Raw genomic sequence first — 18,510 nt, forward strand, 5'->3', positions numbered from 1 at the left:
TTCTGCTATTTTAACAGTGTAAATATAATCTATAGCTATTTTCACTTAGTGTAAATAGCATCCATTGCTAAGAAAATATGCTATTTACACTTAGTGCAAATAGCCGCTGCCTTATTTAAAATCCCATTTGACTATGAATAACAACGTTTTTCAATTGTTCTTTTGATAAACTGTTCCAAACATTATGTTGCACTGCTGATATTCCAGTTTGTTGCTATAAATAATACAGATTTGGGAGCTGAACCCAATGCTGATATTGGAATCTAAACCATTATGACATGAAATGCGTGTCCTGCTGTTCTCTGATCAGACAGTAGAGAAAGTCTCCACCGCTGTATGAATGCCTCGCTACTGGAGACCAGCTGCCATTGATTGAACACAGCTGTGAGCCGTAACCAATGGCATGAGAGAAAAGAAAAGAGGGTGGAGGAGGGGGGATTGAAAGAGTGTTTTAATTATAATCAGCAATACAATCATTGCATCAGCACTCTGATTGAAGAGCAACTCAGGAGGTGCCGACACACACATACACACACACACATACACACACACCGGTTTAAATTCAGAGCATACCTTGTCAAATCCAGTCCAGAGGCTAATACCCCATAGCCTCACCTCAGAGAACAGCATCGCCGCGGGTAACGCCCATCGGTTCACCCAGGGCCATCTTGGCAATGTCTCTGGGATGCTTTTTATGTAGGTAATAGCCATACAGTACAGCCTCTATTTCAATGGGAAGAGATGGAAATCTCCAAAACTATTTGTCAAAATTCTACTTCAGTAGCCTGTCAAATCAACAGTGAGCAGTGGTATCATTTTTAAACTTATTTTATTTATTTACTTATTTTTTCATTTAATTAATTTTACATTAATACAATTTAAGTGATAGGCTGCACTTCAGTCACCATATTGATCATCATAATTTATAATAATTATATATATATATTAGTGCTGACAATCGATTAAAAAAAACAAAACGAATCACACATTTTTTCTGAAATTGCGATTAATCCCACCTAACAAGTTTTTAATTATACTTTTATATTGCAATAATTTCATATTCAATCTTTTTTATGTCTGAAGGCAGGTATCACTGATACCAGCTGATGTCTCTATGGATTTTGTTCCTAATATTTAACCATTGACTATAGCCATTCTGCATTACAGTATAATTGAGGGCTATTCAATTTAACAATTAAAATTAATGATATTTATTAAAAATGTAACATTTATTAGACTTTAAAAAAATAACTTCTAATTTAAGTGAACTTAAAACAATCTTCACATAAACCCATTATAATAAATGTCATATAGCCTATGTGCCCTTCATCAAGAAAATAACCTAACCTAATAAAGTTATCAAATACTAAATTCTAATTTAATTAAAGATAAAGCTTAAAACTACAGAAGTTATTGATTTCCTCTCTTTAATTCTGTTCTTTGATTAACAGATGTCACAGCAGCTGGTTATTAGGTTATTTTGGCTGCTACTTTAAAAACTGCCACTGCTGAACTTGATGCGGATCTGACACTGTTTAAAATGTGACTCATGAATAATAAATACTTGCATGCACAATTTTAAGGCAGCTGTAACTTATAACTTCATGACATAACTACAACATTGCATACTCGTAGTTTCATTTGGGTTTGAATATGATACAGCACTTTAATATAGCCTAATAGGCCTAAAGCCCAATCCGGCACATTTATGCGTGCACTTGAAGAGCACGCACTACGAGCCCAGTATAATGGCTGACAGGACAGGAAGATTCGTTTTACTGACATATGGCCTGACAACATCTCATCTGACCGCAGTTCACTGATGTTCTACTGAAGCTCCGCATCACCGGTATATGTATATGTGTGTATGTGTATATACAGTATATATATAAGGAATAATTGAATAAATAATCCTACTCACATACTACTCAATACCTCATGTTCATCATTCACTAAACATTGTATTATGTTGTATGAGTTTTTATGTATATTTATAAGTCTCCAGCATAACCCCACAGTTTGAGAACCACTGCATTGTCTGTTTATACATGCATGCAGTGCATGTTTGTGGACTTGTTTTGTTGAAGTGTTGTGAGCAGCTGATTGATTGAGTTCAGCACTTCGGACTGAAAGACGTGAGAATGTTTAGGTTCCCTCTCTGATGGAAGTCTTGGTATAACAACCGACTTTGTTTCTAGGCGTCACCGGTGACTAAATGCAAGCTGCGTTATTTCCTGAGTGAAGAGCTTACTCGAACATGAGGATTATCCAAGAATCCAGAACATATTTTAAGCTTAATCCATGTACATTTTTAAGGGGATTTCAACTGTTTACACTTTAAAGGATTTGATGCCAATGACAGTATTACAATCGGAAGCTTGCATGTCTCTGGTGGTGGTTAGTTAGTTGTTGGATGTTTATGTTGTCCTGAAATCAGTTGGCTTTAAAGAAACTTTTGGATGCATACACATTGAATATCTATATAAAATATATTTGCTGTAGATCTATTCATTGAGAATATCAATTAATGCATGTACAATGAAAAATACTGTGCTTTTTTTCTCAGAATTAGCTAGGAAATTTCATTTAATTACAGAGAAATAGCAAGTAAAAATTTAATTTTGATTTGATTTATAATTTTTATTATTATTATTTATTATTATTATTATTTTATTTTTTACAGGGTACATAATGTGTCCTTTTATATTAGTTAAGGCACTTAAACAACACTACAATCTCTGTTGGAGTTTGTTCATTAGTTGAACCAAAATTAAAATACAGATTTGAAGTGTAATTTGATCTTTATTGCTAATTGTAAATGTGTTGTTAACTCAGCTGTGGAGAATTTGGTCTTTGTTCATTCAATTGGATAAAATTTTAGCATCTTTCTCCTATATGTCTTTGCTGATTATATCCACATAGGGACTTCGGTCAGATTGCATTGCAGCTAGTTTTTGCAAATCCTTGAGATTTTAGTTTTCTTTTTTCTCCGGCATCTTTGAAACACATCTTTGAAATCACATTCTCTGATAATTTACAGAAAATTGGTAAATTGCAGGTGAGCTTAATATCACTAGCTATATGTAAGCATAGATATATTTAGTCAAGTCTACTTGCCGTGGTAATTGACAGGATGCAGAATTTCTCACACTTAATTATATTTTATAGCATTTCTGACCTTTTTAAACCTTGATGAGAGTGCTGTTGGTGCATAGAAGAGGGATTACCATTTCTGCATTCATTAAACTAAATATGCCGCTCGCAACTCCACACTATTTCATGATTAAATGTTTGTGTTCTGTTTATTACCAAAGCATGACTAAAGTGTCTTATGCTTGCTTGGTTTAGCAACCTTCTATATCACCAAGAACACTTGAAAATTTGTATTTCAGGTTACCCGAGCGCAACTCATCCTTCTGAGAGATAATCATTTTGCATTAGATATGGTTTTACATCTTCATATTAACTGCTGCTAATTTAGGATGAGGAACTATATTTGACTGCACTGTGAACGTGTTCTGTCTCCACCGCAGTCGCTGTAAATGACTGAATCCAAAGGTACTGCATTATGGCAAGCCTTGTTAAACAGCAAAATATTGATTATAACTAGGAGCTAATTAGTTACGGACTTACTGTGCCAAGCATCTGTTGTTTTGGGTCTCTGTGAGGAAATTTCATAAATTACTTCTTTTAATGGAATAGTTCACCCAAAAATGACAAATCTGTCTTCATTTACCCATCCTCACGTTGGTCGACTTTGATAAAAGAATGAAATGATTGAATCAATGAAATGGCATGAAGGAATGTCCATTCTACTCTTTTCCATTCAACTATGGTGGATGCTGAGAGTAAATGATGCCAAAAATTTTCATTTTGTTTGAATCTCCATGTAAATTGCCATTTTTTTCTTGAATAATGTAACATATTTTAGATTGAAAGGAAATATTAAATGGATAAAAATGGTAAAAAGTGGTTGTCTGACATTGCAGTGAAGCCACAGTAATTGTACATAGAAACTGACTAAAAAACTAATTGGGTATTGGTTAACATTATCAAGGGAAATTCATTTTGGAGCAAACCATTTCTCTTGGAATAACATGCATTGATGAATATTTTACAGTAAGATGCATTAGTAAAATAAACAGGGTCAATTTTGATCCCGTGTTGGCTTGAACATTAAGCAATGGTGCCATACTGGTAATTAAATGTCTTTTGAGATGTTTCCTTTCTTGTGGTATTTTGCAACCATATGAAACATTGAAATTGTTTGTCCATCTCATCTTTTCACAGGAGATTCAACATGGCCGCTGCTGTCATCTTACGTGTTTGTTGGATCCGGGCTTGAACACGCCTGCGTTCTTCCTCGAGTGCTCTTAGAGTGCATGATGTCAGTGCATTTCTGCTGCCTTTCCAAGATGAACGACTGAAATATGAACCTCATTCAAGCTTTCTGGACCTCCGGTCCAGCATCTGATTAAGTCAAGCCCCTCAAACGACCATCCGAGGGGGGAATAAAGAGGAGTAGGCGTGGCTGCTGGTTGGTGGTGGTGGAGGACGAGGAGGTGGCGGAGGCGGAGGGTTTGGAAGCCATCTTTATCTTTGGGAATATACCATTTGTGGAATACCACTGTGTGTTTGGAATATTGAAGCTGTAGTTTTTGGAATCCTTTCGGAATATTGGGAATTTGGCTCCTGTTCGCAGTCATGAAGGTGAACCCAAGCTCTTGTTTGTGTCCTGTACTTTTGTGCCTGTGTTTTCTGGAGAGGGGTTATGAGGCGAGCCATCACGGCCAAGCCAAAATCATTTCCAGGAGCCACAATGCAACTCACAACCACAACCAGACTAAGGATGGGGAAACAGAGGTCCACCATCGGCCCAAACGTGGATGGATATGGAACCAGTTCTTTGTCTTAGAGGAACACATTGGTACAGATGCACAATATGTAGGAAAGGTAAGCATGACATTTTCAGTTGTGGTTTGATAATCTGGTTTGCCTGGTCTAGTTTGCAGGGTTTTGGGCATTTGTCAGCTTGGCCTAACAGCTAAACCAGCGTCCCAATGCTGGCGGACCAGATTGACCAATTTACCAACTAATTAGTCCAATATAAGTTGGTCTACCTGGTTTGTGCAAAAAAAAAAAAATGTAATGCATGATATTCATTAATTCATTCATTCATTCTTTCATTGTTTTTTTGTTTTTTGTTTTTTTTTTGCTTTTTTCCATCAGTGGTGGAATTACTTCAATAGAAGAAAATCTGTGCATTTTCTTTTCCTGTGCTGTATTTTCTGTTGAAACAGAAAGTAGGGTCAGACATATGGAGAATTTTATTTTATTTTATTTTAAAACCATTAGGTTATTTTATGGCAATGAATAATGATTTACTGCCTGCTATTGGACAAAACATTGGCGTGCACAAGTCTTTGGTTTGTTTTCCTTCCTGAATTTAAACCAGCCTAAGGTAGGGTGACCATATTTTAGTTTTCAAAAAGAGGACAGTGGGGGCAGGATGCAGATGGGTGGGGGTGGTGTTGTGGGGTTGGAGGGGGGTTAAAGAAGTCCCCAAAGTAGCACAATGACCATATCCCAAATGTCAAAACTCAAAATATGTCATTTCCATTCCAAAAATACATATTTTACAGTGACTGTTATGCAGATTGATCTTAAACACAGCTAAAACCTTCCTACTAGTGGTCATCCTCCACAAAACTTAAAGGGATAGTTCACCCAAAAATGAAAATTTGATGTTTATCTGCTTACCCCAAGGACATCCAAGATGTAGGCGACTTTGTTTCTTCTGTAGAACAAAAACAAATATTTTTAACTCAAACCGTTGCAGTCTATCAGTCATATAATTTCAGTTAATGGGACACATTGCTTTTAGAGAAAAAAAAACATACACAGACAAAACCAAATTAAACCCTGTGGCTCGAGACAATACATTGAGGTCTTAAGACACAAAACGATTGATCTGTGCAAGAAACTGAACAGTATTTATATAGTTTTTTACCTCTGATCCGCCACACAACAGCGCGGTCACAACAGCCGACGCGTCTTCTTCGTCTTGCTTTACGGCGGATCGCAGACTTATAAGTGCATTAATGCCACCTATCTCTCAAATGGACCATTGACACTCCTAATTGAGATTGTAGATAGTGTCAGTGGTCCATTTGAGAGATAGGTGGCAGTAAAGCACTTATAATGCACTTTTTACCGTAAAAGTTTTAAATCAGCCCAATTCCGTGCAAAAAAATGCAGATTTGGCAACCCTGCATCCAACACGAGCTTCATCCAAAGCGATTTAAATACTCTGCAAATTGATAGCGGCTCCCTGATGCGCAAAAATTCTATTCAACATTAGAATGGTTGCGGGAGCTGACGGTAAAAGCCAGATATTCAGCGGGAGGGGGATTAAGAAAACAGTCCCGCACAGGGCTTTAGAACAAAAACGCACACAATGAATGGCAACCGTAGAAAGTAAAAGCTAAATCCTGGACATTTTGGGCAATTTAGAAATCCCTGCCGGATGCATTTTTGTAGGTCTAAAAAGGACATGTCTGGGGAAAAGAGGACGTATGGTCACCTTGGCCTGGTAGTCTTAGCTGAATTAAATTGGTTTTGGTTTCCTAGCCTCACCAGCTGATAAGTGTCCAAAACCCCTTTAAAACCATCAAATAGACCTGCCTGACCATGTTGGCTGCCTTTAAGACTGGCACATACATTGGGCTTGTTGATATTTTTAACATGGATATAACAGCAGTCTAATGTTGAAACATGCTAGACCCTCACGAACAACATCAATTTGTAAATCAAGCAAGTGACCTTTTGCTCTGTCTCTGACCTTATTCCATCACTTGTCTATACCCGCAGGCCTTGATCGATAACGTCTTTGCATGGAGTTAGCTTAGCACAGCAAAACAGCAGCTCAGGACTGCAGCTTGACTTATTGGTTCGTGTTTGAGATTTGACAGTCTTCATCATTTTGGCTAGAGTCATGCCGGTTCTCCTGTGTTTGCCTCACGGGCTTGTCGATCTTGTGAAACATGAATTTTGTGTCCATGCCAAGTCGCAAATAGGGCCATGAATCTATTAGTATTAGCAAGTCAGTCTGGAGTCAATGTGGAAACTTTTGCACTGACCACATTTGGGTGTATATTACTAAATTAATTGTATAGGCTACTTTGGATATTTCATGTTCATACATAAAGATATTTGTGTGGAATAAAGAAGTATTACTTTTATAATGACAACATTTCATTTTCAAATATCTTCTTTACTTTTATATTTACTGAAAATCTAATAGCTAATACAGACTAATGCCAGTCATTTGTTTCTCTTATATTTTATTTGATCTAATCGGGGTCATTGTGCTCATGAATTTAAAAATAAATAAATAAATAATAGTAGTGAAGTAAATAAATGTACACTATACATTTGCATTGTATTAATGTTTTAGAATAAATAAATAAACCATACATAAACACATACATAAATACATAAACAAACGTATACATTTAATATGCATTTGATTTCAAATCCATTTGTAACATATAAACATATATTCATCATCACCCGTACCTTTTCACGTAACAGTAACAGTTCAATGAAAGACACATCGTCCCTGTCCTTGAACTCCCCAGTACTCAAAAACTGCATTAGGCATTGTAAATTGATTCAATAAGCGTTGTTTAATGGGTACTGGGAGACTGTTAGCGGGGGGCGCTGCTCCATCCCAGTGTCCTCCTTTTATTCTCTTTGTGTATCTTCTCTCTCTCTCTTTCTGAAGTGGAGATTGATTCAGCAGGTCATGTCCGTTTGCTTTACGTCTCTTTACTGAAGCGTCACACAATAAGGCCGCAGGAAGCTGGTTAAGTTGTCTGTGTGCAGATTGACTTCTCTTATCTTCAGAAATATGGAAATGTATGGTGGTTGATCATTATTCAGGGTACTCAAGCATAAGGTAATGCAGGGAAAAAGTGACAGACGTGCAGACAGAGAAAGAGAGAAAAGAGACAGACACTATTTCTCACTTACTGCTTCAAATCATGTTGGAATGATTATGAGGTGAGCGGTCAAGAAGGGCATTATATGTTGGAAAATGAGCAGGTTTATGATAGATAGACCTGGAGAAAGATATCCGTTAGCATTCCCATGCATCTTTATGGCAGCTTCTTGCAGGAAGTATGCAATTTGAAATGTCTTTTTATATTTTGGGTGTATCATTTGTTATGTTGAATTTTCTTTTTTTTTTTTTTTTTAAAGAAGCATGACATCATATGACGGCCATTGCAATGTTTAAAGATATTTTGCACGCTCAAAGTCTAGTGTGACCTAGATTTTATATGATCATAGCTGCAGAAATATATACTATATTATAATGAAATATTTTCAATTAAAGTGTTGCTTGCAAAAATAAAACATGTTTTGTATAAATATACAGCCACTTACTTGATCAGTAGAATTTAAATGGAATTACGAAACCATGATAGATGAAGCAAGTTGTTTTTAATCATAAGTTCTAATTATTTAAGTACATTTAAGTGTATTAAAATTTGTACATTAAAAATGTCAGATAAATTTAAATGAGAAATGTTGCCTTGGGAGTGATATTTTATATTGATATTTTCAATCAATTTTTTTTTTCATTTTTATTTTAATTTTAGTTAAAGTTTGAGTTTTGTTTGTCTTTTTAAGCAGTTTTTGCTTTGTATGTCCATATAGTTTTTATGCATTATTTTAGTTTTAGTTTTATTTATTTTAGTATATTGTTAATACATAAAAAGTATCAACTAAATAATGAGAAACATTGCTAAATTAAACTAATTAAACTAAAACAAAAATCTTTTTTTTTTTTTTTTGAGGGGGGGTGTTTGGTTTTACTTTTATTTCACATTTTAGTTTAGATAACTATAATGAATGACCCTGACTCTTGGAGAAGATTAGTTATAAAAACAAAATACATTTTATGACAACATTTCCCATCATTCTCTGCGCTTGAATTATTTTTACCAAGCATAAAATACAAATCAAGCATGAATTAGTCCCCAAACATCCCTTTTCCCCACCTAAATTAGAATACACTTCTCAGCATAATTCTAACTTCTGAGCTCCTAAATACAAACTTCCCAAGAGAACTTGAAGGCAACAATGGAAAATTGCCTCTGTGAGAGAAAATAGAGTACAAAAAATGCATCTGTGTGACAATGAGATGAGAAAAAAGGTTTATATTCACATCTTTTAGCTGTAAGCACGCCAGGCAAAATGAATTCAAAAGCCTTCCTGAGCTTTTTTTTTTTTTATTGAATAAAAAAATATTTTGTGTGTTCAGACAGATGGCGATATTAGTGAGGTTTCTTTTCATGTGGCCTGACATTGTAACTGGAATGCTACATGGGTATTAAACCGATGGCAGTGATTTAGAATTGCATTACTTCAAAACTGAGCCTTATCAGGTTGCTAATTGCATGCAATAGTAATTACTTTTTGTCTTCCTTTATTAGCATGTCCGCGCAACCGCTTCAGAAGAGCTCTGATAGGTCAGCTGGCTCCGGCAGGTTGGATTAAGAAGCCCTGAAGCCCTCTGGCCACCGCTGCGCTCTGTACTCTGTACAGTTTACAAAAATTGAACCGAGTTTACAGCATCGACAGAATATGCTAATCCTCAACGATAAAATGCCATTAAGAGCAAGCTGTTATGAGGGATTTAATTTGACATGCGCATGCAAAATGCAAGGTCCCAAGATCGTTAGTGCGGCTAACTCCCTCATATTTAATTACCGCCTCTATCACAGGGGCTGGTAAAATATGGCCGTGATGCGAAATGACCCTTAATTAGATCGGCAAAGACTCTAGACAATTAATCCTTCAGCCCCTTCATTTGTGTGTATGTGTGAGTGGATGTGTTTATTCTGAGGCTTTGCTTAATTAAAACTTGCAGACGCTTGCAGTAGCACAGAAAATGTTCCCGTGAGGGACAAACTGAGATGGTAGACCCTTCCTTCCTACTGCTCTTTATTTTCTGGCATTCGTGCGGTTGAGTGCCTTACTGGTGGCATCCTTATCCTCAAAGACAAATGAAAGCGACTGGAAAAGCAGTTTCGTCAAGAGACTTGCGCTGTCTTTAGGGGTCAAGTCACCTTTATTTATATAGTGCTTTTAACAATGTAAATTGTGTCAAAGCAACTGCACAATATCAAAAAAGGAAAATAGTGTGTCAATATAGTAAAATTAAATGATTAAAAAATTATTTTCAGTTAAAGGCATTTCATTATTGAATTCAGTGATGTCATCATCCAGCTCAGTTCAGTTTAAATAGTGTCTTTGCAATCAGGTCGACGATATCGCTGGAAATGAAGTGTCCCCAACTAAGCAAGCCAGAGGCGACAGCGGCAAGGAACCAAAACTCCATCGGTGACAGAATGGAGAAAAAAACTTTGGAAGAGACCAGGCTCAGTCGGGGGGCCAGTTCTCCTCTGGCCAAATGAACCAGCAGTTCAATTCCAACTGCAGCAAAGTCAGATTGTAAGTGGCGGGGTCCTCACTGGGGATCTGTCTCTGGCGCTCATCTCGGTGTCTTGGTCTCCGCTGACCGAAATCCGTTTTATTTTCAAATTCAGTTGTGTTAAATTTGATTAATCAAAAAGCCTGTCTAATTAATTGAGTTTTACAGTTTTATCTTTACCAAATTATGTTTTCCATTATTTCTGGATTCCATTTTAATTGTTCCATTAAATTTTAATATTAAAAAGCATCTCCAATTAATTGATTTTATATTTTAAAAAAGTATTTTTTCAGAAATACTGCACATTAAAATTTTCAAATTTAATTTTTTTAGAACACGTGGATATGTTGTCATTCTCACACTATAAATGATTTGGACTATGAGATGGACACTTGCTTCTTGCACTCTATGTTGCACTTCACTTTTGCTTTAAAAAAGGATTTCATAGAAATTTGGATTTCATTTGGTATAATAAAATATTTTTAAGTAAAATAGATTTTTTTTTTTTTTGCGGGAAATTAGCCGATTCGATTAATCGAAAAATTAGTCGTTAAATTAATCGAAATAAAAATAGCCGTTAGTGGCAGCCCTAGTTTGATAGATAATACCAGAAATATGGTGGGAATTAAGGTATATATTATCACTTTAAACAACAGAGAGTGAAAGTAAGGTAAAGATTCAATAAAAAAGCAGAGCTACAAACGCAAACCTCTCAGCAGCACAACAGACAGGGACAGACTGAGTGGTATGTGATTAGAGTCAAAGTGGTATGTGATTAGAGTAATCACCTCATCAGCGGTCTCAGAACGTGTTATGAGTAAACAACCCATTAGAGTTTTGCAATACCAGAAGTACAATATTACCATTTTCAACAACAAACAGCAAAATCAAATATGTATGGAAATTCATATCTTATTTCATATCTCACAATCGTGACTATTTCTCGTTTATCTGAGGCAGAAACAGGCTTTCATAAACTGAGCTGGGTAGGAACTGATCACATGTAGTCTGGATTACGTGATTAGATTCTGTAATTAGAAAATACTTGTAATCAGACTACAGTTACCTTTAGATTGATTACATATTCACACTGTAGCAATAAATTATGCATAATTCACTTCACGTTGTTAATAACAATGAACGGAATATACAGTAGCCTATATTTTGTTAGTCTTTGATTTAAATGGGATAATCGAGTACCATATTGATATAAATACAATGTAATAAATGACTTAGCACAAAAGTGATCTAAAAGTAATAAAAAAGTAGTCTGATTACATTACCAAAAAAGTGTAATGTAATGAATTGCGTTAATAACTTCAATTTTTGTCATGTGATTTGGAATCAGTAACTGGCTTAAATTTCTAAGTAATCTATCCTATATATGTGTGTGTGTGTGTGTGTGTGTGTGTATATATATATATATATATATTTCAATTCATGTTTTTGTATAGCTCTTCTCACGATACAAAACGATACAGCTTTACAGAAAATTAAAGTTTCTACATTATCTTTAATAGCTTATAAGTGGTGACCATCTCAAGTTGATGTCCATATGGCAGAAATTTACGGTAAAAATCAAGCAGTTATTTAATGACATGTAATCAAACAGACGATGAACACTATTAACAGCAATGATTATAAGTTTGGTAGTTTTGTATATTGTCTGAGGGTTGGCATCATTTGAGGTCTTCTGAGGGGTTTGCATCATCTCTTCTCAGGTGTTCTGTCATCTCAGGTCTTTGTAAGGGCTGGATCCAGACTGAAGGTTCTGTAATTCCTAGTGGCAGAAGCAGACATATGCATATATGTATATACAGTAATATAGATGTGTGTGTGTGTAATCTATGCACATGTCATGTATACAGAGCTATACATATAAGCAAATATATCTATATGCAAATGCATATACAGCTATATCTGCATACATGTGCATGTATGCTCACAACAAGCATATAGAGCTATAGCTACATTAATATGCATGCATCTACATACATACACATTATGTCTATATGCATGAGTTGAGTTTCTGCATGACTGGCTTACTACATGGCGACACTCCATCGGTGACAGAATGGAGAAAAAAACTTTTGAAGAGACCAGGCTCAGTCGGGGGGCCAGTTCTCCTCTGGCCAAACGAACCAGCAGTTCAATTCCAACTGCAGCAAAGTCAGATTGTAAGTGGCGGGGTCCTCACTGGGGATCTGTCTCTGGCGCTCATCTCGGTGTCTTGGTCTCCGCTGACCGAAATCCGAAGATTTGTAATCTATTCAAATTAAAATTGATCTTAAAATGTATATCAATGTGTGCATTCATTTGTGTACTAATATGAATATTACCATGCATGAACAGTAATACAAATTTAAATTAGTATATTAGTATTAGTATTATGTAAATAATGCATATAAATATTAAATGCATGTAAAATAATTTAAATAATACTATTACAGTTTTGCACTTATTTCTCAATTAAGTAACAGAATCTAGGTTCCAAATTCCAAACTGTAGACACTTTTTTTTAATGCTTTTATTTATTTTTGCTTTTTTTTCTCATATTAAAGTACCAGTGTTTCTGACTTCTTTAACTTAACCAAGCACGAATAGGAATTTACACAAACACTTTCCTACAAGGTCCTTGACTGCAGTAGTAACTCATACTCGGCATTGGGAGAGTCTAATTCCTCATGCTCCGCATCATGACACATATGTAACATGTATGATATATAATGTTTGTGCAGGTGACGGAATATTTAAGGCAGTGCAGCTTTATATATCGTCAGACCTTGAAAGGGAAACAGTGCAGTTCTGGCTCCTGTCATGCAGCGTCTCTTTTTGCAGAAGGGTCCTTGAAAAACTTCAGGCTTGGTCTGTGTGACACTCATACATTACCCAAGAGGAAGAAGAGACAGAAACTCTGAGAGTCCTGTGATCCTCTCTTTAGCCGTACAAGCAAAAATCCTTCTCAGATTCCATAATCTTGCATTTTTAATCTTGTGATTCTTCGGTAGGAACCAAGACTGGATTTGTGTCTTGAGAGATCATCTAATTTTGGAGTGTCTGGAGTGTCGTCATGTAGTAAGCCAGTCATGCAGAAACTCATGCATATACACATAATGTGTATGTAGATGCATGCATATTAATGTAGCTATAGCTCTATATGCTTGTTGTGAGCATACATGCACATGTATGTAGATATAGCTGTATATGCATTTGCATATAGATATATTTGCTTATATGTATAGCTCTGTATACATGACATGTGCATATGTGACCCTAGATCACAAAACCAGTCTTAAGTCGCTGGGCTATATTTGTAGCAATAGCCAAAAATACATTGTATGGGTCAAAATGATCGATTTTTCTTTTATGCCAAAAATCATTAGGATATTAAGTAAAGATCATGTTCCATGAAGATATTTTGTAAATTTCTTACCGTAAATATATCAAAACTTCATTTTTGATTAGTAATATGCTTTGCTAAGGACTTCATTTGGACAACTTTAAAAGCGATTTTCTGAGTGTTTTGATTTTTTGCACCCTCAGATTCCAGATTTTCAAATAGTTTTATATCGGCCAAATATTGTCCGATCCTAACAAACCATACATCAATGGAAAGCCTATTTTGAAAAATTGACACTTAAGACTGGTTTTGTGGTCCAGGGTCATACATAATATTACACTTACGCCTTAATAATTAGTTATTAAGATCCAAAATTGGCTTAAGAGAAAACAAGCAGATAGCCGAAGAACAATGGCAAATGTGCATTTTTCCATTCGTAACTGGCTATCAGTTTTTTGCCTCTGAAGGTCTTTTACTACCTTTACACAAATGGTTTGAGCATATTTCAACATAATGTGTCCAAAAAACCCTCTAGCCTCCAATGTGTCTGTTCTGCTCTGTCAGCGTTACAGGTCTAGACATCCTCTGATACAAAAGGTGTTTGGATGTTTTATTCATATGGTTATATATTGATAGGGCCCTGGCAGAATCAAGGAACCGTTTCCACTTTGAGTAGCACAGGATGGGGAAGTGAAAGTGTTCAAGGCTAAACTTCAGTCTTCCTTCATGCAGTTTGAGCTAAAATGCTAACAGTTGAGAGATTACAAAATATCCTTTGTGTTTTTTCTTCCCTACTTGAGAGAGTTTATTTATTTATAATTTTAATACATTATTTATTTTACTTTTTTAATTTTTTTATATAGAGTTTCTATCCAGCTGTTTCCTGTGTTTTGAGTCAAACTGGCTCACAATTTGCCAAAACTTGTCACTATGAAAAACACTAAAAATTAATGAAAACTGTTTTTCAAAGTGTTAATTTGTGGCAAATTGCATGAAAACCAATGGAGATCAATTTGACCCCACCAGAGAATTTGTCACTTTTTTTTTTCCCAAAGCACATTTACATGTCAAAACGAAGCATACACATTCATGACCCTAAATTAGAAATATACACCAAATCCCAATAAGAGATCAATAGTTTAACCAGTATTTTGAGAAGTTTGAAAATCAAACATGAGTCAAATTGACCCCAACACAATAGGAAGTTAAATGTTGATTTCAATTTTGATTCTAGAGTCAACAATGAGCTCATTTGTGTCTAATTTTATATTTAGAGAACAAGTGTGTACTACTTAACCAAATGAAATATGAAACAGTATCCTGCGCTATATATAAAAGAGCAGCTTCTTAGAAATATAATTTTCATCCAGGCAGTGGCTGCAGTAAAGGGATTTTTTTTGGTGTGCAGTTTTGACCAAATGTACGTGATTAGAAAAGTGAAGGTTGGAGAAAATTAAGCGATTATTGAACCACTAACAAAGGCACTGACACACACACATACACACTGATTAAAGCTCTTCAGAGGAAAAAAGGATAAGTTTAATCAGAGACAAGTCCACCTTACTAATTGTGAATATAAAGCTCGGTGGTGATTGATGAGTTTATTTTACTCTTTGACCTCATTCTCCTTCGCTGCTCCTCTTACTCCCTCCATCTCCCTCTCCTTCATTCTGCCTCCCTTCTGCATCTCAAAGACTTTGTCATGTCATTGAGGCTTTTTTTCTATCCCACACTCCATCCATCCTCACTCACACTTAATGAGACTCGTCTTCACTCAATTTGCTTCTAAATTTTACAACAATTTGGAGTGATTTTACTCCAGGTAATATGATTGCAAACATCTTATGAGTAATAGACACATTAAGTGAATCATAATTAAATGCGAAGAGTTGGTAATTACTTTTCAAAAAAATATACTTTTAATTAAATATATATATATATATATATATATAATTAAGTCAGTGGTAATGTAGGCTTAGCAATTGCTTAGAAATGTGTGAATCAAATACAATACTGTATTCTTTATAGGACCTTTATTAAAAAAAATTAACTCGCACTATGCATGAGACTCTCTCTCTCTCTCTTCAGAAAGAGTTTGTTAAAGTGGAGGAGATGTTTCTTCTCACAATGTTCTTAGTGTCAAACCTGCTTTGCCTTTTAATATTTTAGCTTCATTGGTTTGGTGGGCTTGAAATAGTTGATATACAGATGGGATTCAGTTTTATATGTGGCACTTAAATTTATTTGATAAATTGAATACATTGCACTCTGTTATCACTCCAGGAATGATGGCCCACCCTGTGTTTTAGCTGGCTGGTCTTGGCTCTATTGACCCAGTGCCACTTTTATTTCCTGCCATTACTGAGGGCTTGACTGAGCGTCAGTGGAGCCACTGCAGAGACAGAGTGTGATATATTAGCCTGTGCCCAGCTAAGTCAGTGGCCAAATTAGAAGCCTGACTGCAGGTTAAGTGAAATTTATGTTCCCTTGGTAGCTGGGACCAAATATGGAAGCAGCAGAGCCGGAGTGTAAAAGGAATGGGGTTGGGTTCAGCAGTCCTGATGGTGTAGCATTTGGGATTTCACAAATGAATCCGGTTTCATTTGTCATGGTGTGTGTATGTGTGTGTAGTCCCAACAGCACCCATTATCACAATGGTTCGTTCGTTCATTCGTTCATTCAATTAATTTTAAGATATGGCATTTATTTTACATATATAGTACTTCAAAATGTTTGTGGTAAGATATTTTATTTATTTTTATTTATTTATTTATTTAATGGGGGTCAATCTTGATTTCCACAAGAATATTAAGCTGCACAACATTTTCAATATAATAATAATATGGATGATGATGATGATGATGATGATGAAGATAATAATAATAATAGTTCGTTGAGCATTAAATCTGCAAATTAAAATTATTTCTGAAGGATCATGTGACACATACGACTCAAGTAATGATGCTGAAAATGTAGTTTTTCCTTTAAAGGAATAGATTACTTTTTTAAATTTTAAAAAGCTAAGGTTATAACTGAATAAAAATACATGGGTATATACAATATTGTAAAATGTTTCAATATTGTTTTTAATAAAAGCTTCTCAGATATTTAGCTAATATTTAGTTCTATAAAATTATACGTATGAAATAACAGCCATTTTAGTTCAATTTTGGTCTGAAATGCAGGTTCCTCAGTTATTTAGTACAGCAGCACTCTTGCTTAGGCTTAATTGTAAATGTATTATTCTAAACCCCCTTTTTTCCATCTGACTGAGGTACATTTAAAAAATGCTGGTTATTTTTAGAGAAGATAATGTAGAATAATTGTTGCAGATTCACTGTGTCTGCAACTGATTTTGTTTATAGGCTTCTACCATAAAGTCTCATTAACTTGTCTTCTGATTGGAGAGGTTCTATGCAGAGTGTGAGCTCTGACCGCTCAGCTTATTACTGACTGCTCGTCTGAGTGCTCTGTGTACTGACAGAAACGGACAGTTCACTCCCGCCGACGACCCGGCTGTGCAATCAGCCCACGCTCTCCTTTAATTACGAATTAATTTCAGCATCGCTGTTTGTATTACCAGCCATGGTTTGCACAATTCTTGGCCTCAAACAGTCAAATAACCCGGGGAATGATTTTCACCCCTTCATGTGATGGTGTGATTGAAGAGTCTAATGTCTTTTGTGCCATTCTTCTGTGGTAATTTCCACTGACTGGGCTGCCAAGACAAATACATTTTTATCAGATTATAACTTCAAAAACGATGACTGAGATCTTATTTGTGCTCTCTAATGTATTTACAGTGTTTCATTTGTGTTGTGTTAGCTACTTGTAGTTTTAGAAAATGCCTTGAATAATTATTAGGCCAGGTGAGATTTGACTCAAAAAAAAAAAAAAAATGCCACATACAATATAAAGATTAAATGAAGGGAATGCTTATTTTATTCAAACTGCCCTTTTCCTCACATATCTGAGCCCAGAGGAAAATTTGCTTGGTCAAAGATTGTTCTTTTATATAAATTGAATTCATGTTTAAGTAACTTTATCTCAGATTTTTCTCCTAAATGTCTTTAGGAAATAAAAAGAGAGTGATTGAGAGAGAGAAAGTCTAGGAACTACTACTACCATTCTAAACAGTAATAAATTAATTATTTTATTTTTGTTTTGTTAGTAATCCATGAATATTAGTGATATTTATGATATTAGTATTTGTTTGTTTGTTTGCCTATTTATTTGTTTGTTTGTTTATGGGATGCACAATATGACATTTTAAATATTTTTTACATGTACACTACCATTCAAAACTTTGGGGTCAGTAAAAAAAAAAAAAAAAATGATCCAAAGTGACAGTATAGATTTTGTATTGCCAAATTCTGGGGGGAAATTATATAATCACGGTTTCCACAAAAATATTAAGCAGCACAATAGATTTCAATATCGATAATCTGTTTCTTGAGCATCATTAAGTTCAGTGGAATTGAATTGGAATTGATTGGATCATTGGAAAAGTTAATGTTTCATACCTGAGAGAATCCAGAATGCATGTTGGCTATAACAGTGTCCAAAAGCCATTCGGCTACCAGTTAACATAATAATTTCTGCACTGATAATTCATGCACATTAATGTTTATAAAGCAAGTAAATTGGTTCGGCGTTGAATCCCTGTGCT

At 35.3% G+C, this 18,510-nt stretch overlaps 1 protein-coding gene across 1 annotated transcript in view; it reads left to right on the forward strand.

Annotated features, from left to right (window-relative positions):
• Nucleotides 1-18,510, forward strand: part of LOC306857467 (cadherin-18-like) — a 101,516-nt gene that overhangs the window by 15,873 nt on the left and 67,133 nt on the right. The window contains exon 2 of the mRNA XM_079397425.1: nt 4,291-4,953. Coding sequence (XP_079253551.1) covers nt 4,705-4,953 — 249 coding nt within the window. The 5' untranslated portion in view covers nt 4,291-4,704. The remainder of the gene's footprint in view (nt 1-4,290; nt 4,954-18,510) is intronic.

The sequence above is a fragment of the Barbus barbus genome (assembly GCF_936440315.1).
Source record: "Barbus barbus genome assembly, chromosome: 38".
Taxonomy (NCBI): Eukaryota; Metazoa; Chordata; class Actinopteri; order Cypriniformes; family Cyprinidae; genus Barbus; species Barbus barbus.